The sequence below is a fragment of the Sorex araneus genome, chromosome 5 (assembly GCF_027595985.1).
Source record: "Sorex araneus isolate mSorAra2 chromosome 5, mSorAra2.pri, whole genome shotgun sequence".
Taxonomy (NCBI): domain Eukaryota; kingdom Metazoa; phylum Chordata; class Mammalia; order Eulipotyphla; family Soricidae; genus Sorex; species Sorex araneus.
Genome location: NC_073306.1, coordinates 39,984,967 through 40,002,503, shown reverse-complemented (window position 1 = coordinate 40,002,503; position 17,537 = coordinate 39,984,967). Strand labels below are relative to the sequence as shown.

General features: G+C 58.0%; 2 protein-coding genes across 2 annotated transcripts; one reads left to right on the top strand and one right to left on the bottom strand.

Annotated features, from left to right (window-relative positions):
• Positions 1-19: 19 nt before the first annotated feature.
• On the top strand, positions 20-11,272 carry SH3D21 (SH3 domain containing 21). Its single transcript, XM_004614326.3, has 17 exons — positions 20-23; positions 133-290; positions 379-442; positions 703-821; positions 996-1,086; positions 1,202-1,257; positions 1,378-1,423; positions 1,573-1,673; positions 1,767-1,853; positions 2,013-2,052; positions 9,294-9,408; positions 9,517-9,560; positions 9,644-9,708; positions 9,778-10,397; positions 10,476-10,539; positions 10,617-10,665; positions 11,181-11,272. The coding sequence occupies exons 1-17, from the start codon at positions 20-22 to the stop codon at positions 11,270-11,272; spliced, it is 1,815 nt and encodes a 604-aa protein (XP_004614383.3).
• A 142-nt stretch (positions 11,273-11,414) lies between these two features.
• Positions 11,415-13,083, bottom strand: EVA1B (eva-1 homolog B). The gene is made up of 3 exons (XM_055139767.1): positions 12,711-13,083; positions 12,312-12,474; positions 11,415-12,101 (listed from the first exon to the last, which is right to left on the bottom strand). Exons 2-3 carry the CDS (start codon positions 12,376-12,378, stop codon positions 11,668-11,670), a joined length of 501 nt encoding a protein of 166 aa, XP_054995742.1. The 5' UTR covers positions 12,379-12,474; positions 12,711-13,083; the 3' UTR covers positions 11,415-11,667.
• Between the last annotated feature and the right edge of the window lie 4,454 nt (positions 13,084-17,537).

Genomic DNA, 17,537 nt, shown 5'->3' with positions numbered 1-17,537 from the left:
GGAAGGGCCCCCGGACGCCATGGGTAGGTGCAGAGGGTTTGGGGCGGCTCATCGGGGTGGGTGGGGAAGCACCGATTAAAGCTCCCCGCCTCTTGCTCCGCACTGAGCCCGAACCTGTCCCGTCCGCCGCAGAGGTGCTGGTCCTGGCCGGATACCGCGCGCAGAAGGAGGGCGAGCTGAGCCTGGCGCCCGGGGACGTGGTCGGGCAGGTGTGCCCGGGGCCCGCCCGGGGCTGGCTGCGCGGAGAGCTGGGCGGCCACAGCGGCCTCTTCCCCGAGCGCCTGGTGCTGGTGAGGCCCGGCGGGTCGGGTAGGGGGCGCGCGGGGCTCGGGGCGCGCCGCCGGGGCACTGAGGCCTCCGCACCGACTCTGTTCCCAGGAGATCCCGGAAAGTCTGCGCGGTACCGGGGAGGCGCGGAGACCGCGCTGTCCGCGCCGCCGAGGTAAGCGCCCGGGCGGCCCGGCCGGCCAGCAACGCCTGCGGGGCCCGGGCCAGCCCCAGCTCGCAGCGGCCAGTGCCGCTCTGGGCGGGGCCGCCAGGCCGCTCTACCGTCTCTGATTGGTTCTTGAGTACAATGCTCCGCCCTGGGGCGTGGCTTGAATACTTAAAAGGGCTCTTGGCCCACCCTCCCCCGCAGACCAGCTCCCCCTTTGCACCGGGGCTCCTAGTTCAAGCTGTCCAGAGTTTCCCTGTTCCACCTAGGTCACCTCGCCAAATCTTGGGGTCCCCAAAGATGGTGCAAAGTGAACTACAACTACATCCCGGAGCAGACAGACGAGCTAGAACTGCAAGCTGGGGAGATAGTGGAAGTTATAAAGGAGGTGAGGGGCGGGGAGCTGAGGGAAGATAAAGGAGCACCGACTGGAGGGTGTGGGCGATGGGAAAGGGAGGATGAGGTGGTCGGGCAGAATGGGGCGCACTTGAGGGTGTAAGGTTTCTATAGAGACCCCTTGGGCAGAAGCAGATACCCCTCCGTGCTCCCTCCCTCCCCCCAGATTGAGGACGGCTGGTGGCTGGGGAAGAAGAACGGGCAGCTGGGAGCCTTGCCATCCAACTTTGTGGAGTTGCTGGACAGTGGGCCCCCAAGTGAGACCTGGACCCTGGGATTCCGCAAACTGGTCACCCACTGCAAGCTCCATGTCCCCTCCCCCATTCTGTACATTTTGTATCAGCATCCCCTTACCTCTTTTCCCCCCACCAGGTCTTGGTAACACAGACATGCCTTCCATCATCCCTGGTTTAGAGCAGCCTCCCAAGGTAAAGAGTGGGAACTGGGCAGTGGGCATCTGCCTGAGGTGGGGTGTGCTCCTTCAGGGAGCAGGGGGAGGGCAGGGGGAGCAGAGATACCAATTGTCCCCTTTTCCCCTCCCCCTCCAGCTGTGCAGCCTGATGCAGGACAGTCCTCCCGACTACCTGCGGACAGGTGAGCTCCTGGTCTTAAGGGTCCCTTGGAACTTCCTCAAGTCTTGCTGACTTGGGGTTAGGGGGACCCAGCTCAGCTGCTGGGGAGGAGGGGTCCTCTGCTGATGTGGGGGAGGGAGGTTTGCCTTCTGGTCACTGACCTCCCCTTAGCCTACCACCCTGAGACCTACAGGGTCCTGTTCGACTACCAGCCCGAGGCTACAGACGAGCTGGCGCTGCGGAAGGGGGACGTTGTGAAAGTACTGAGGAAGGTGTGAGGGCGCGGGGCAGGGAGGAGGGGTGCGGAGGAGGGAGGCTGGAGATCAGGTAGGGCGCACCTCCACGCCTTACCCATTCCCTCACAGACCACAGAGGACAAAGGCTGGTGGGAAGGGGAGTCCCAAGGCAGGAGGGGACTTTTCCCCGACAACTTCGTACTGCCAACACCCCCGGTGCGTATGGGGCCTGTTGGGTGGGGGTGGGGGGCTGCCCACTCCTCTAGATGAAGTGGGGGCTCAGGGTGCTCCTGGACAGAGGGTGACACCTAAGTAAGGGTGGCCTGGAAATGAAACTTAGGGGCACTTCGCTTCTGATACTTCTGTTCTGCCTAGATCAAGAAGCTGACCCCACGGCAAATCTCACGGGACTCAGGTGGGTGCCTGAAAAGCCTTGGAGTGGGGGTGCTCCCCGGTGGGCCCTACACACCCAGTATAGGTCCAGGTCCAGTCGAGTCCCTTAGCAACTCCCTTCCACGGGGAAGCGCCTGGGAAGAATGTCTGTGGCGGGGGGGTTCAGGAATGTGGCACTGGGGTGGGGAATTCGCTCATTTCTGTGTTTGTGGCCTGCAGTGTGAGACTTATTTCACTCACGTGATGCTCAGGTTTGTGCACCTGGGAGTCCGCCCACCTGTGCCATGTCCGAGATAAGTTCTCTGGAGGTGTCTGCAGGGAAAGTGTCTTTTTTTTTTCTTTTTGGGTCACACCCAGCGATGCTCAGGGGTCACTCCTGGCTCTGCACTCAGGAATTACCCCTGGCCATCCTCAGGGGACCATATGGGATGTTGGGAACCCAGGTCGGCAGCGTACAAGGCAAACGCCCTACCGCTGTGCTATCACTCCAGCCCGAGGGAAAGTGTTTTTTTTTTTTTTTGCTTATGGATTGACTTTTTTTTTTCCGGCGGGGGCAGGTTGGGCAGGCGGGGGGGACCACACCCAGCAGAGCTCAGGGGTTGCCCCCACCAGCTCTGTTTGGGGGGCAGTGCCAGGGATCCAGCCTAGGCCTCCTGCATGTAGAGTATATTATATTCAGCACACTGGGCTGTGTGTCAGCCCTTATTTATGCTTTAAGATCATAATCTGCATACGGAAAGAACAGATGTGACATTATGCTCTGCTTTGAAACTCGCTAATGAACGCCCATGGTCCGTCACCGAAACCCACGCTCTATGTGCCGCTCTTGTGCGTCCTGCTGCTTCCTTACCCCAAAGGGACCCACTCTCCTGACTCTTGGAGGTTATATCCCCACTTCTCATCCCTTGGTTGTTATTTCTCTGACGACCAGGAGTGGCAGTGCTCGCTCACATTTTGAGGTGGTGCCCAGCTCCGGGTGGTGCTGGTGGGGAATGTGTTTCCTTGGAACAGGAATGCAGCCCGGGTCACCCGCACGCAAGACAAGCACCTAAACTCTCTTTCTGGCCTTCTTATTTTGCTTTTTTTAGCTGTGATTTTTGTACACCTACTTTTGTAATTTCAGTGGCTGCTCTTGAAGTTTGCCAGGTAAACTTGTTTAAATTCACAGGCTTAACCTTTCTCCTGAACAAACCTTTCGCTAATTTGCGGTTGAATTAGGCAATTTCTATTTCAATTCCTGTTTCAGTTCGATTCCAATTTCTCCTTCCAGTTCTGTCATTGCCTAGGGATCACACACACTTTTTAGTGGTGCCAAAGATCTCAATCAGCAGATCCCCTGGGGGTCACACCTTGGCACGTGGCACAGGGCCAGGAATCAAGCTCAGCCTCACTGTCTTCTCGCTTGCAAACCAGGCGCCCTGTGTTATAAATGTGTTTTGTATGATGTTAAGGTAACATATCCATTCTCCTGTGCTTACTTGTATGATGTATCTTTTCTATGAACTCTGTTGGAAGTTACTGTTTTTATTGAGTCTAGTGATCTCTGTCTTTATTTATTTTTTTATTTAGGGGTTTTGGCCATAGCTTGCAATGCTTAGGGGTTATGCCTGGCTCTGCACTCAGGGATCACTCCTGAACAGTGAGTGCTCAGGGTACCATATGGGGTGCTGGGGATGGAACCCAGCTTGGCTGCAGGCAAAGCAAGCACTGTATCCACTATTCTATCTTTCTGGCTCAGTCTCTGCTTTTAATGGGGACGGTTAGTCCAGGTGTTAGCAAATGATGGCCTGTGGTTGAAGTTGGCCTATTGTCTCTGCCCACCCCACCCCTCGCCCCAGTCTTGTTATTTGAGATCTAATTTTTCTGCCATGCAATGCAGGCATTTACAGTGCAGGAGTTTGTAGTGATGTGTTCACTCACAGAGCTCTGAAGCATATACCATGACAACTTGAGAACTTTTTCCAAAACCTGCAGTGCTTAGCCACTCTTCCTGCACAGTCTCCCCCCCACCCCGTTCCCTCCCGCACCAGCCTCATGAACCATGGCCCAGTAGACAGGCTTAGTGTTTCGACACCTGATACCGCACAGTCTGTGAACTTGGCATCCGTTTCATCATCTCTGTGTTTTGTTTGCTTTTTTTTGGTGTGTGTGTGTGTGTGTGTGTGTGTGTGTATGTGTGTGTGTGTGTGTGTGTGGGAGGGAGGTGGTCACACCCAGCGATGCTCAGGGGTTACTCCTGGCTATGCACTCAGGGATCAATCACTTCTGGCAGTGCTCAGAAGATCGTAATTAGATGCCGGGATTGAATCCGGGCCAGCTGCATGCAAACGCTCTACCTGCTGTACTATTTCTCTAGCCCTATTTTGTTTACTCTTTGGTTTTTGAGCCGGAGCTGGCTATACTCAGGATTACTCCCAACTATGTGCTTGGAGCTTGCTCCTGGTGGTGCTTGTGGGGACCATGCAGTGTCAGCAGTCGAACCCAGGGCTTCTGCACACACGCCTCCCCCATTAAGCTGTCTGCCATCACTTCTTTTTGTTGTCCAGTAATAACCCATTGTGTGAATCACTACCTTTTATTATCCATTCACTGGCTGAAACTTTGAGTTGTTTCCACTTTTTGCCAATAAACTTTCTATCTTTCTTTTTCTTTCGTAAATAGAAAGGTTTATTGGAAAATAGAAGGGAAAGGAAGGAAACTCCCCAGACGGGAAGGAGGAACTTAGTTTGGGACTAAGTATAGCTATAAATTTTCATGGACTGTCTTTTGTTTTCCCCCACACCCAGCAGAGCTCAGGGACCACACCACAGTGCTCTCCTGGGTCTGTGCTCAGGGGCCACACCTGGCTCAGTTCTCAGGAACCATATATGGTGCCAAGATTTGGGCCAGGGTCATACTGCAGCCCCACGAAAGGCAAGTGCCATGACCTCTGAACTGTCTCTCTAGTCCTTCACAAATGGATTTTTGAAGTGGACATGCTTCCATTTCTCTCAGGTACCTGCCTGGGAAAGAATTGCTGGGTGATGAGGTAACTCACTTTGACTTTGGGAAGGATTGTCAGAGTTCACTGAAATAGATGCACCGTTTCACAGTCTAGCGGTGTTGGAGGTCCCAAATGCTGCACATTCTTCTTCCTCTTTTTTTTTTTTCTTTTTGGGTCACACCTGGCAATGCACAAGGGTGACTCCTGGCTCATGCACTCAGGAATTACTCCTGGCCGTGCTCAGGGGACCATATGGGATGCTGGGAATCAAACCCAGGTCAGCCGCGTGCAAGGCAAACGCCCTACCCGCTGTGCTATCACTCTAGCCCCAACACGTTACTATCTTTTTAAAATTTTTATTTTATTTGTTTTTGGGCCACACCCAGTGATGCTCAGGGTTACTCCTGGCTCTGCACTCAAGAATCACTCCTAGCAGTGCTTGGGGGGCCATATGGGATGTCGGGGATTGAACCTAAGTTGACTGCATGCAAGGCAAACACCCTACCCCCTGTACTACCGCTTCAGCTCCTACTGGTTTTTACTGGTCTGGTTTTGGTTTTTGGACCACACCTGGTGCTGCTTGGAGATTACTCATGGCTCTGTGCTCAGGGATCACTCCTAGAGGGCTTAGGACCACACAGGGTACTGGGGATCAGGGTTCGAACTTGGCTTGGCCATGTGCAAGGCAAATGCCCCCACCAGCTGTACTACTGTTCCAGCCCTCTTTTAGTTTTCCTTGTGGGACTTTCTTCCCCAGCATGCTGGGGGGCATGTGTGCTGGGATCAAACCTGGTGCCCAGTGCTTGCCGAGCATGTACTCCAGCCCCTTGAACTATCACCTTGACTCCTCTTTCACTTTCATTGTTCTTGGTGCTTAAAAGTTAAAATTGGGGGAGGGGGGGCTAGCGCAATAGCGCAGCAGGTAAGGCGTTTACCTTGTACGCGGCCGACCTGGGTTCGATTCCCAGCATCCCATATGGTCCCCTGAGCACTGCCAGGAGTAATTCCTGAGATGCAGAGCCAGGAGTAACCCCTGAGCATTGCCAGGTATGACCCAAAAAAGCAAAATAAAAAAGTTAAAATTTAGCTCCTTGGAACTACACTTATTACCCTGAGCTTGCCAGGAGTGATCCCTGGGCACAGAGACAAGAGTAAGCCCTGAGGGGCTGGAGCGATAGCACAGCGGGTAGGGCATTTGCCTTGCACATGGCCGAACTGAGTTCGATTCCCAGCATCCCATATGATCCCCTTGTGCACCGCCAGGTGTGACGCAAAAAAAAAAAAAAGAAAGAAAAGAAAAGAAAAGAGTAAGCCCTGACCATAGCTGGGCGTGGCAAAAAAAATATTGTTTTAATTTTAAGTCACAAATGTTTTTTCGTGCCAGCAGTCAAACCCAGACTTCCTTACATGCAAGGCAAATGTCCTGCTGCTGAGCTCCCTCCCTGCTGCAGTTTGGATGACGTCCCATTTGTTTCTTATTCCTTGGGTTATTTGCGTTTTTGGTATCGCACTTATGCAAACAGTAGAAAGTCCCAGGTTATATCCAAACTAAGTACCTTTCAAGCACAGCAGTAACACTGCTGCCCTCAGCCCCCCTCCACTCAAGAGAAGGAATGGCCACTGGTACCAGGTGGTGAGGGCCAGCAGGGCAGGCAGCCCTGGGAAGGGAGGAACACGGGGAAGCTCGGACGCTTCTCAAGCTGACCTCATCCTCCAGCCCATCTGCAGAGCCTCAGAATGGGCTGGGCCTCTGGATCCAGCGTTCCACTTCTTGCCTTGTGGCCAAGGGTTTTCTTCCTCAGCCTGCTTCTAGCCTTGCCCTTAAACACTGCCTTCAACATTTTACTCCTTGTTTCACTCCAGTTGGAGTTATCTGGTTCTCTTCTCAGCTCTTGGTTATATTGGATCATCTGTTTATCCTATATATTGCATTGTTTCCTTTCCTTCCTTCCTTCCTTCCTTCCTTCCTTCCTTCCTTCCTTCCTTCCTTCCTTCCTTCCTTCCTTCCTTCCTCCCTCCCTCCCTCCCTCCCTCCCTCCCTCCCTCCCTCCCTCCCTCCCTCCCTCCCTCTACATGTAATGCTGCCCACTCACCTTTCTGGTCCAGTTCCTCCTTTCTTAGGGTTCCCCCTGCAGTTTTTGGTTTTGTTTTGTTTTGGGGGGGCCACACCTGGCAGTGCTCAGGTCTTACTCCTGGCTGTATGCTCAGAGGTCATTCCTGGAGGCACTTGGGGGGCTATATTGGGTGCTGGGGGTCAAACCTGGGTCAGCTGCATGCAAGGCAAGTGACCTACCCACTTGGAACCCAGTTAGTTCCAAGGAGCTAAATTTTACTATCTCTGTAGTCCCTCTGTGCAGTTTCCAAGTCTAGCAAGTACCCCAGAGCTAGGACTGTGGATGGAGCTCTGTGGTTGAGTCTACTCCTTGCAGTGATTTTCTGGATTCAATACTTGGCACCACATACATATATGCACGAGTATGCATGCGTGCGCATGCACGCGTGTGCGCACCCACACACACACACACACACACGAGATTAGCACCCCAAATGAGATATCATTGCCATCCAGGAGGCTCTCTAGAGCTGCCTAACCAGCCAAATTACAAAAAACATTCAAAGTTTGTTTACTGAGCTCTTGCCACTGGCATGCCTCAGAGATGTGGAGGGTCGACTCCAGATCCCTGCAATAAAGCAAATATTACACTAAAGCAAGTCAAGTTGCAAGCTGGTATTGGCTTCTTTGTTGTTGTTTGTTTCTCAGTACATATACAAATTATATTTACCCTCAGCTGCAGTCTGCTAAGTCTGCAGTAGTAGAGTATCTGCAAAAGAATATATGCCCCTTCATTGACTGTGGCTGACTCCAAGTGCTGGACACTGGGGTGCCACAGGCCTTTCACTCGTAACGAGCATGACAACTGCCCGAGCCTCAAGTGTAGTGCAGTAGAGTAAGGGATGCTTGTCTCTGATGACGTCTTCCAACACCCCCCGAGACTGCCACTCAGACCTCACTGCCGCCTGCAGGATGTCCGTGGTGATGATGGCTTGCAAGTGTTGAGGTGCAGAGAGATCATGCAAACTCCCCGACTTCTCATGCCACTTTTGAGGTGTGGAGGCAGAAGAGCCTGGTGTTGGCTCCTGGCTCCATGCTCCTACCATTGCGACCTGCTGTGGGATGTGTGTGTGTGTGTGTGACTACCATTAGGGTCAGAGTCCATGGATATGAATGTCCCTGAATGTGTCTGTCCACTTAGAGGCCCCCCTCTCAGCGTGGCAGTCTCTGACCACCACCTTCTCTGCCGGATTTACTCGATCTCCCTGTCTGTAGTCAAAGCCTGCATGGGCGGTGGCCACAGGTGGAGACTCTGTGGTACTTAGTGCTGGAGCAGGTGACAGGTGGCTGGATTCAGGATGGATTTTGAAGGTGGAAAAGAGCTATGGACTGAAGGTATAGAGGTGTGGCAGAGGCAATAGACTGGGGAAGACTCCTCATTTGACCTTGGAACAGGAAGGTGAACAGGTGAGACAGCACTGGGAAAGGAGCCCACACACAGGGCAGGAAGTGCAAGGGGTTAGCTCTGCACACGGGAAGTGGGATGCCCATCAGCTCTCTATACAGAGATATTGAGAGGCAGGGAGATATGAGTTCGAGGAAGAGGCTAGGGATGAAAGTTGGGAGTTGTTGGCCTGTTGACAGTGCAGATCTAAGACTGGTGAGTTTTCTTACAGAGTAGATGCAATAGAGCAACAGGGTAGTTCAAGGGAGGGTATATTGAGTTTATTTAATTTTTTTGTTTTGGGCCATACCTGGCAGTACTTAAGGCTCACTCCTGGCTCTGCGCTTAGTCGATGACTCATGGGAGGGTTCAGGGAACCATATGGAGCCGGATATCGAACCTGGGTTGCATGCAAGGCATGAGCCATACCCCCACTGTACTATTTCTCAGGCGCCAAAAGCAGGTGGATTGGAAGTGGGAAGGTCCTGCCATGGTCTGGAAGATGCAGAGAATGAGGAAAGCAGGGCCTGGCGTTTATGAAGCCTGAATTAAGGCGGGGTGGTGGGATGTGGTTCAAAACAGAGCCTAAGCCTGCTTTTTGTGGCTTGTTTTTGGGCGGCACTGGTGGTGCCAGGGGCTGCTGTTGGCTCTGTGAAGGGGCCAGAAAGTACATGCTCTTCTGTGCAAGAGCCTGGTGTGACCCCAGCTCTCAGCCACGCAAGCCAGGGTTGTGGATATTGGGCACATCTGGTGTTGAACATTCTACCCACTTTCCCTTCCCAGATCCTATTAAGGAAGTAAAACCAATAAAACAAAAAAAGATGGTGCCAAGAACCGTGCTCCCTGCAGTCAAAAGGATGGGGACAGCTGCCTCTCCTCCGGGGCCCAGCAAAGCCAAGTAAGGGGGAGGTGGGGGGGTCTGGGGGGATGGGAGGACAGGAAATCCTCCTGCATCCCACCTGGGACCCATGGCCTGGGACCCGAGGTCTGATGGACCCTGTTCCAGGCTATCCTGGACACCTGACAGAGAAAGCGCCAAGAACCCCAGTGGTGAGTGTCCAGTGCACCTCAGGGGGGCAGAGCTGGGGGACGCTCAGGCCAGGAGGCCGGGGCCTGAGGTATTGCTCTCCTAGGCCTCGGCGGGGATCAGAACCATGTTGATAAGAAGGGATCCAAATCCCATGTTGCTGCCGGTCAGGTGAGTGGGGCGGGCTGGGGTGCCGGTGCAGGGGCCCCTCCCAGCTGACACGTGGCGTCCACTCCACAGAAGGGAGAGCAGAGCAGTTCAGCCAAGGCTGCCGCTCTGACAAAGAGCCCCGTGCCGGGTAAGCGAGGCACGCCAAAGAGGACCCGGACGGCAGAGAGAAACCCCTCTCGGGGACAGCACCTGACGCCAGATAAGACCCTCGCTCCACAGGAGACCCCGGCTCCGGAGAACAAGCCCTTCACCACAGACGGCTCCTTCCCTCTGGAGACCCCTGACCCAGAAGCCTCTGTCCCTCCGACGGAGGGGGCCCCCTCTGAGGTGACCTTAGGCAACTCTGAAACCAGTGACTCCTCCTTGGAGGATGCCAAGTCTCCCGGGGCCACCAAGACGCAGTCCCTGGAGGTCCCCTCGCCAGAGCTGCTGCCCCCTCCCACCACAGAGCAGCCTCCTGCCCACCCGGATGCAACCCTGAAAGTGGGGTCCTCCAAAGAAGAGGCGCCCTCCTCAGGTGATGACACTTCTCCCGTCAAGCTGGCTCCGCACCCTCAAGAGAGTTCCACAGTCCATTCCCCTGCCGCCCAGAGTCCCCCAGACGGCAACTACGACAGCAGCATCATGAAGCTCACGGAGGAGGTGAAGGCGTTGAAGACGGCACTGGAGCTGATGGGGGAGCGGATGGAGTAAGTGGGAAGGACACGGAGGGGCTGGGAAGGAAGTGGGGGCGTCTAAGCGCTTCCCTCTGGTCTCCCATCCCGCAGGAGGAAGCTGGGCCACCTCTGGGAGGAGCTGAAAAGCGAGAAGGAGACGCGCCAGAGTCTGGAGGTGCGTGGGGTGCGCCCCAGCGGGGGCCACCAGGGCGGGCGCGGAGCCCCTGAGCCCTGACACCCTCTCCCGACCAGGTCCAGCTGGGGCTGAGGACGCCTGAGCCGGCCGCCCCGAGCACCACGGGTGAGCAGACGCACGCACAAACGTAGCAGACCGGCCGGGGAGGGCCCCCCACGTCCCTGTCCCTGTCCGGGGCTGCTGGAAACGCAAGAAAGTAAAGTCCGAGGTGTCCGCGCACGCTGCGCCTGCCTCCTTGGGGCGGGGCGGGCCGGCGCTCCCCGCCCCCCACATTCCTGGCGGTCTCTCCCGGGCACATCTGGCCAACATGTGGCTCCCATTACGGTCCCCCAGGCCTGAGCTCAGCTATTTTTATCCACCGGATGGGGGTGGCGTGGGGGAGGGTGTCTCCCGACGCCAGACCCGCAGCGCGCCGGGCGGGTAGGGTTCTGAGACCCGGTTCCCCCCCACACCGGCGGAGGGGCGCCCACCTCTCCCACTTGCCCCCACTGTCGTCGGCTCAGGACCCACAGAAAGGTACCTGGGTTGCCACCGACTCCACAGCCCTGCGGGGTACGCACGGCGACACAGGCGCACAGGCCCGCGGCAGGGTCAGGGGCCCAGGGCTGTGTGCTTCACAGTCATCCGCGGACCTGTGCGGCGGGGGCGCAGGGGTGCAAGCGAGGAGCGCCGGAATGTGCGCCGGACCCGCGAGGCGACTGAGCTGCGTTGATGCAGCCTAAACGCAAGCCCGTGTCGGGGAACCAGGTGGGTGGATGGAGGCGGTCCTCAGCCCTGGGCCCCCCCAGCATGACAGCAACCACCAAGGGAAACGGGGGTGGGGTGTGGAGTAACAGAGGGAGACTGAGTCACTGAGAATGGAGCTTTCATTGGTCACCCCCTCTTTACTGTCCTTTTCCCCATGGGATGGGGTCCCTGCCCTCCCCCAGCTCTGGCTGTGGAGGGGATGGTGCATCCCAGGGAGTGGGGCGATGTCCAATAGCACCGGGGGAGCGGCCGAGATGGGGCCCCTGAGCACCGTGGGCAGGGGCGGCCCCAAGCCCTGGGCAGCCCTAAGCCCTGGGCAGCCCTGCGCTCGCTTGTGCGTGTCCAGCGCTCCCGGGGCGATCAGTAATAGTGCATGCGGCCCAGAGTGCCGGTGGTGGCGGGGCCGGGCCCCAGCGTGCCCGTGCCCAGCAGGTCGGGCTGCCCGGTGCGCCAGATCTCTCGCAGGATCCGCTCCCGCTCCTCCAGCCGCTGCGCGCGCTCCAGCTCCTCCGCCGACGTGAACACGTTGACCAGGGGCCCGTCGGGCTCGGCCGACAGCTCGGGGCCCCGCAGCGTGTCGTCGGGGCCCAGTCGCGTCACTGTGTCCTCCTCGTCGTCATCGTCATCGTCTTCGTCCGGCTCCAGGGCGCTGCTGCGGGGGTCCCGGCGCGGGGCGGGACCCCGGGGCCGCGGGCGGGGCGCGCACGAGATGCTGATAACCAGCAGGCACAGGGTGAGCAGGAGGCCAAAGCAGACGCCCAGCACGAAGTAGAGGCCGAAGCTCTCCGGGTTAGCTACAGGGCAGAGGGCAGCGGTCACGGAGGGGCCCTGGGGGCGGAGCACTCCCGGCGCCCGTGAGGGGCGCCCCGGCGAAGAACTTAAGGCAGGGGCTCGCGGGGCTGGGAGAGAGGAGACGGGGCAGCGGCGAGGCGGTGGGGAGGGAAGAGGTGGAGTGGGGCCCCGAGAGCGCCCCGAGGGTCCCCGCCCACGGCGCCCGCTCTCACCGCGGATGTGCGCGAAGGCCGCCAGGCTGTTGCTGAGCAACTCCATGTCCCTTCGTGGGGCATCCATGCTGCTGTCGGGCGGGGGCAGCGCCCCCGGCAGCCTGCCGGATCCCTACGCTCCCGCCGCCAGGCACGGAGGATGCGGGACCCCGCTTTCTTGCTCCTGCAAGAGCAAGCCCAGCTTCCAGCGTGCAGAGCGGCTGCCGAGTGAACTCGGGGGTCCTCCCCGTGCGCCTCGCCGTCCCTCGGCCCGGAGGCGGAGGCTCCGCCCCGGCGGGGGGTCCTGGGGCGAGGCCGGCTTCGGCGTCCCGGACGCGGGCGCCTTCCGCACTCCCGGGGGCGGGGAGCACCCCCACTCCCGCCCGCCCGGCCCCCCAGCCGGAGCTGGGGCTCACTCACCACCGCCTGCGCCCCGACTCCCGCTGCCCGCCCCGGCGCGTCCGACGTCCGGCCCCGGCCCGCACCCGCCCCGTCCGCCCGCCCGCTCGGCTCCCAGGCCGCGGCAGCGCGGGCCGGACTCGGGCCGGGACCAGCGGGCGGAAAGTTTCCTCGGAGGAAAGGGGCGGGGCGGGGCGGGGCGGGGGCGGAGGGAAGGGCGGCGGGAAGGGGAGAGGAAAGGAGAGGAGAGCACCCGCGAGGAGGGGGAGCCGGCCCGGGGCTCGGCTCCCACAGGAAACCGCTGGGGAGGCCGGGCGCAGGGACCGCCCTGGGCCACTGATGACAATAACAAGCAAGATGAAGCTGGCCGGGCCGCCGTGCCCTTTGCAATAAAGGTCTCTTTCCATCCTAACACCCCTGTATGAGGGGAGCATCCCCACTTAACAGGTGAGAAAACTGAGTCTCAAAGAGGTTGGATGGCTTTGCCAAGATGTTAGGAGTGGAGTCCACTGTCCCCCATCGAAGAACCTGCCGCTAAATCATCTTATACCTTGCTCTCACCAGGGGTGCCCTCCCCCAGGAAGACTGCCTCCCCCTCGTCTTCCGCCGGCCCCCCCAGTGCCCCAGCTGACGTGTGTCCAGCTGGCCAGTGCCGGAGCTGTGGGTTAATGAGTGTTGGACCTGGGCGGGCAGCCAGGTCCAGCCAGCCTTGCAGAACCCCGCCAGGGGCCTCTGCTGGTCCCTGTGCTCCCCCACCAGACCCCCAGGGCCCTATGGAAATGCCCCTCCTCACTGACCCCCACACCACTTAGGTGCGTTTCCATCGGGGCCCAGCGTGGACCGTGTCCGGATCCCCGTGGGCTGCCCAGGCCTCTTCCTGCCCCGACTCCCAGCCAGCCCCTCCTGCAGGGCCCCCCTTCCTGTGCTGGGGCTGGGGTGAGGGGGAGGCCTTCTTGGCCAGAGCCTTGGAGAGGAGGGGAAGAAGGGGGAGAGGAAATTGTAGACATAGCTGAAGGCGCTGCCTGAGGCCTGCGGGCCACTGACACCCCCTCAACTCCCCATCCCCCCCGCCTGGAGGCACCCCCCTCCCCCTCTAGGACTGGGTTCAAGCAGAGGCCAGATGAACCCTGGGAGGGTGAGTGAGGAGTGGCTCTGGGGACTGACAAGGCTCGGGGAGCCTGCAAGGCTGGGGGTGGCCGGGGGCAAGTCCTGCTGCCCAGACTCTAGTGTATGTCCGAGTGCCGAGCATCTGCACGCCCGCTCTGTCCCCACATGAACCCGTCCGTGATCAGGAGGCCTGTGCTCGCACCGCCTAGTGACCAGCTCTGGGCTGTCAGGGAAGGTCACCTCCCGGGGAGAACGATGGAAACAAGGTGGTGGGGTGGAGAGCACCTCGGGGTGCTCCCAAGGTGGACGTCTGCAGTGAGATGGGAACCCTGGGGCTGGGAGTCCAGGGAGGAGTGAGGGTCCTGAGGTCAGAGCCTGGCTCACAGGGCCTGCACTGTACCGTTTGGTGTGTGCGTGTGCGGTGTCTGCGGGGACTGAACCTCCAGCAGGCCAGGCATGCGTGCTACTCTGGGATCAAGTGCGCCAGGGCCTCGCTTCTCAGGACGTCAGTGGGGAGCTGCTGGGGACTTTCCACCAGGAAAGCATCATGGGTGGGAGACAAAACGGGGAGAGCATTGTGTCAGCTGGTGGACACCAGACAAGCAGAGGCCCAGCCTGAGTGGGGACAGATGGGCAGGGCGGGTGGGTGGAGGAGGTAAGGTAGGGTCAGTTCTGGGGGGATCTGAAGGTGGGTCAGTGGGCACATTAGAGAGGAGCTTCATTGACCTGAGCCCCCCGGAAAGCTTATGTGGGGTGTCGAGGTTCATTTGGTGGTGCTGGATTTGAGCTGCTTTTGTACAGCCAAGGGCGGGCGGGCGGCAGACCAGCCACTGGGTAGGAAATGTCTTTGAGAGTCCTTGAGAGACAAGCCAGGGAACGCCCAGGCTGAGCTCACCCACCTGGGGAGCGGGGCCGGGCAGACGCAGGTGTCTGAGGCTGGAGCGCTGGGCACTCAGACATGGCGGGGCTCCTGGGGGTGGGGTAGTGGCCCAGGAGAGCCTGGCACGGTGGGCGGAGACGTGGGCAGCACCCCAAAATGGGCTGGGAGCTGGATTGAAACAGCTGTGAGGTGTGTGTGGTTGGGGCGGGGGAGACTGACCTTGCAGGCTATTGTGATTGGCCCTGGGCATTGAAGGGTGACACAATGTGTGACACCCCTCACGTGTGTGTGTGCTCCCTTCCTGCTTCTGGCTCTGCAAATTCTGGTTCCTCTGCAGCACTTCCTGACAGCGCTCTGGCACAGGTCTGGAGCAGTGCAAATGTGCTTGGGTGGGGAGGGCGGTGGGACCCTGGCTCGGGAAGCTGGGCCGGGGCATGCTGGTCCCTGAAGAAGACACGGCTCATCCTGGGGGGCTACATGCCCCTACACCCCCCACCCCATCAGCCCATCTGCACCTGCCTCTCCAGCTCACACCAACACCCTCTGCCCAGTTTTTCGTGGTCCTCCTGCGGGTCAGAATGTGGTGAAAACTGAGGCAAAACAGGTCTCTAAGGTTGGGGGGACTGATCAGGGGCTGGGGGCTAGGCGACCCACAGCAGCTGGCTTATTCTGAGCCCCCTTTCCCAGTGGCCAAGAGGGGGCTGGCTTTATCCGTCTGGGGGTTTAGGGAATGCCTGAGTCTTGGATGAGGGAGGAAAGAAGGGAACTCAGGACCCTCTCTGTTCACATCCGGCTCAGCACCCCGGACAGCTGCGGGAAATGGCCAGCATGCACTTGTAAAATGAATGGAGTCATGGGTATTAATGAATGAATGGAGTCTGGGTACTGATGAATGAGTGGAGTCATGGGTACTGATGAATGAGTGGAGTCTTGGGTACTGATGAATTAATGGAGGCATGGGTATTGAATGAATGGAGTCATGGGTATTAAATGAATGGAGGTATGGGTACTGATGAATGAATGGAGGCATGGGTATTGATGAATGAATGGAGTCAAGGGTACTGATGAATGAGTTGGAGCCATGGGTATTGAATGGAGTCATGGGTATTGATGAATGGAGTCATGGGTATTGGCAATGAAGTCATGGGTACTGATGAATGAATGTGGGTATTGAGGGCCCTTCTGGAAAAGCACAGGTGCTCTGCTAACTCCCTACCCACCTCAGCCCAGCCCCTCCTGGTCAGCATGCAGGAGGGATGAGAGGCTCTGAGGTCCCCCCACTGGTGTGTGGTCCCATGAAGAGAAGAGATGGGTGGGCTTGAATGCTCAGCTTGAATGTTAGACACTCCCCACCCTGCTCCTGACCAGTTTTACCCGCAACCTTGAGCTTTTTGCCCTTCACCAGACCCCAAGCTGCCTTTGGATCACTCCTGAAATTCAATTTGTGGCTAATTTACCCCCACAGCTAATGTCTCTATGCAGGGCTTTCCCTCCGAATGTAAAAGAAATAAAGCCTAACAATATGCCTTTGTGAAGTGGTCAGTTGCCTGAAAGGTGACAGCTGCTGGCACAGAGCAGCGCTGTGCCCTCGGGTGCCCGTGGCTCAGTGTGAACACAAGTGAGCAGGGTGGCGCGGGGCTGCCTAAGCCTGCATCTGCGCGCCAAATGGACTTGCATTCCTGGCTCGGGTCCCACCAGTCATGTCTTCACACTGAACCCTGAATGCCAGAGAACTTGCCTTCTGGTGGGGGTCGCTGGTGTCCCTCGCCTCGCCTCTAGCTGTAGCCAGGTCCCTGTGATGGCCAGCTCCCTACATTCCCATCCTCAAATGGACGCAGGAAAGGTTTCTGCCCTCAGTCAGCAGACACGTCATCGGCCATTCAGATGCCAGGCTGCACTACGTACAAATGACAGTAAAGCTCAGGAAGAATCAGAGACGAAGCAGACATGGTCAGGGATGGCCTCTGCCGGTGACATTTTGAACAGAGGGAAATGAGGGAACTGCACAAATAGCTGGGGAGAGAACATTCCAGAAAGAGCAGTCAATGTTAGAGCTGGAGTGATAGTACAGCGGGTAGGGTGCTTGCCTTGCATGTGGCCCACCCTGGTTCTTATCCTAGCACCACATAGGGTTCCCTGAGCCCCACTAGGCGTGACCCTGAGTGCGGAGCCAGGAGTAAGCCCTGTGCACAGCTGGGTGTGGCCCCCAAACAAAACACCGAGAGAACAGCCAATGAGGACGCCCTGGGCTGGTTCGATGGTGGGACGCCTACCTGCCTTGTGGACCTAAGGCCAGGAGTTGGACTCCCAGCTCCACGCCCACATCCCAGCAGGAAGCACTTGGGATCAGTCACATAACCATATGCCACCCCCCGCGTCACAACCAGAGTGCGTATGGTCTTTATTCACCGAAGGGAAAAGAGAGGAAAAACAAGTGGAGAACCATGAACAGCTGCTGCCACCAGCCAGCAAGTGCGCCCGAGACGGGAGCTGGGCCTGTGTGCCCATGCACAAGGAGGCTGAGGGCTGAAAGGGCGTCAGCTGTGGACCTCGGTGTGGAAATTTTAGACAGGACGGGCTTCTGGACGTGACTGCAGGGGACAGAAGCCAGGCGGTGTAAGCAGGGGAACAAAATTAGACTATCTTGTTTCTGGGGATCAAACTCAGGGCTTCCTATGCAATTCACGTGCATAGGACATGTGAATTGACCATTCAGCCAGATCCTTGGCCCCAACAGGACTTGAAAAAAGATTGGGGGGGGGGGGCAGAGTGATAGAACAGTGGGTAAGACTCTTGCCTAGCAGGTAGCTGACCCAGGTTTGATGCCCATCACCCCCTATGGCCCACCAAGCACTGCCAGG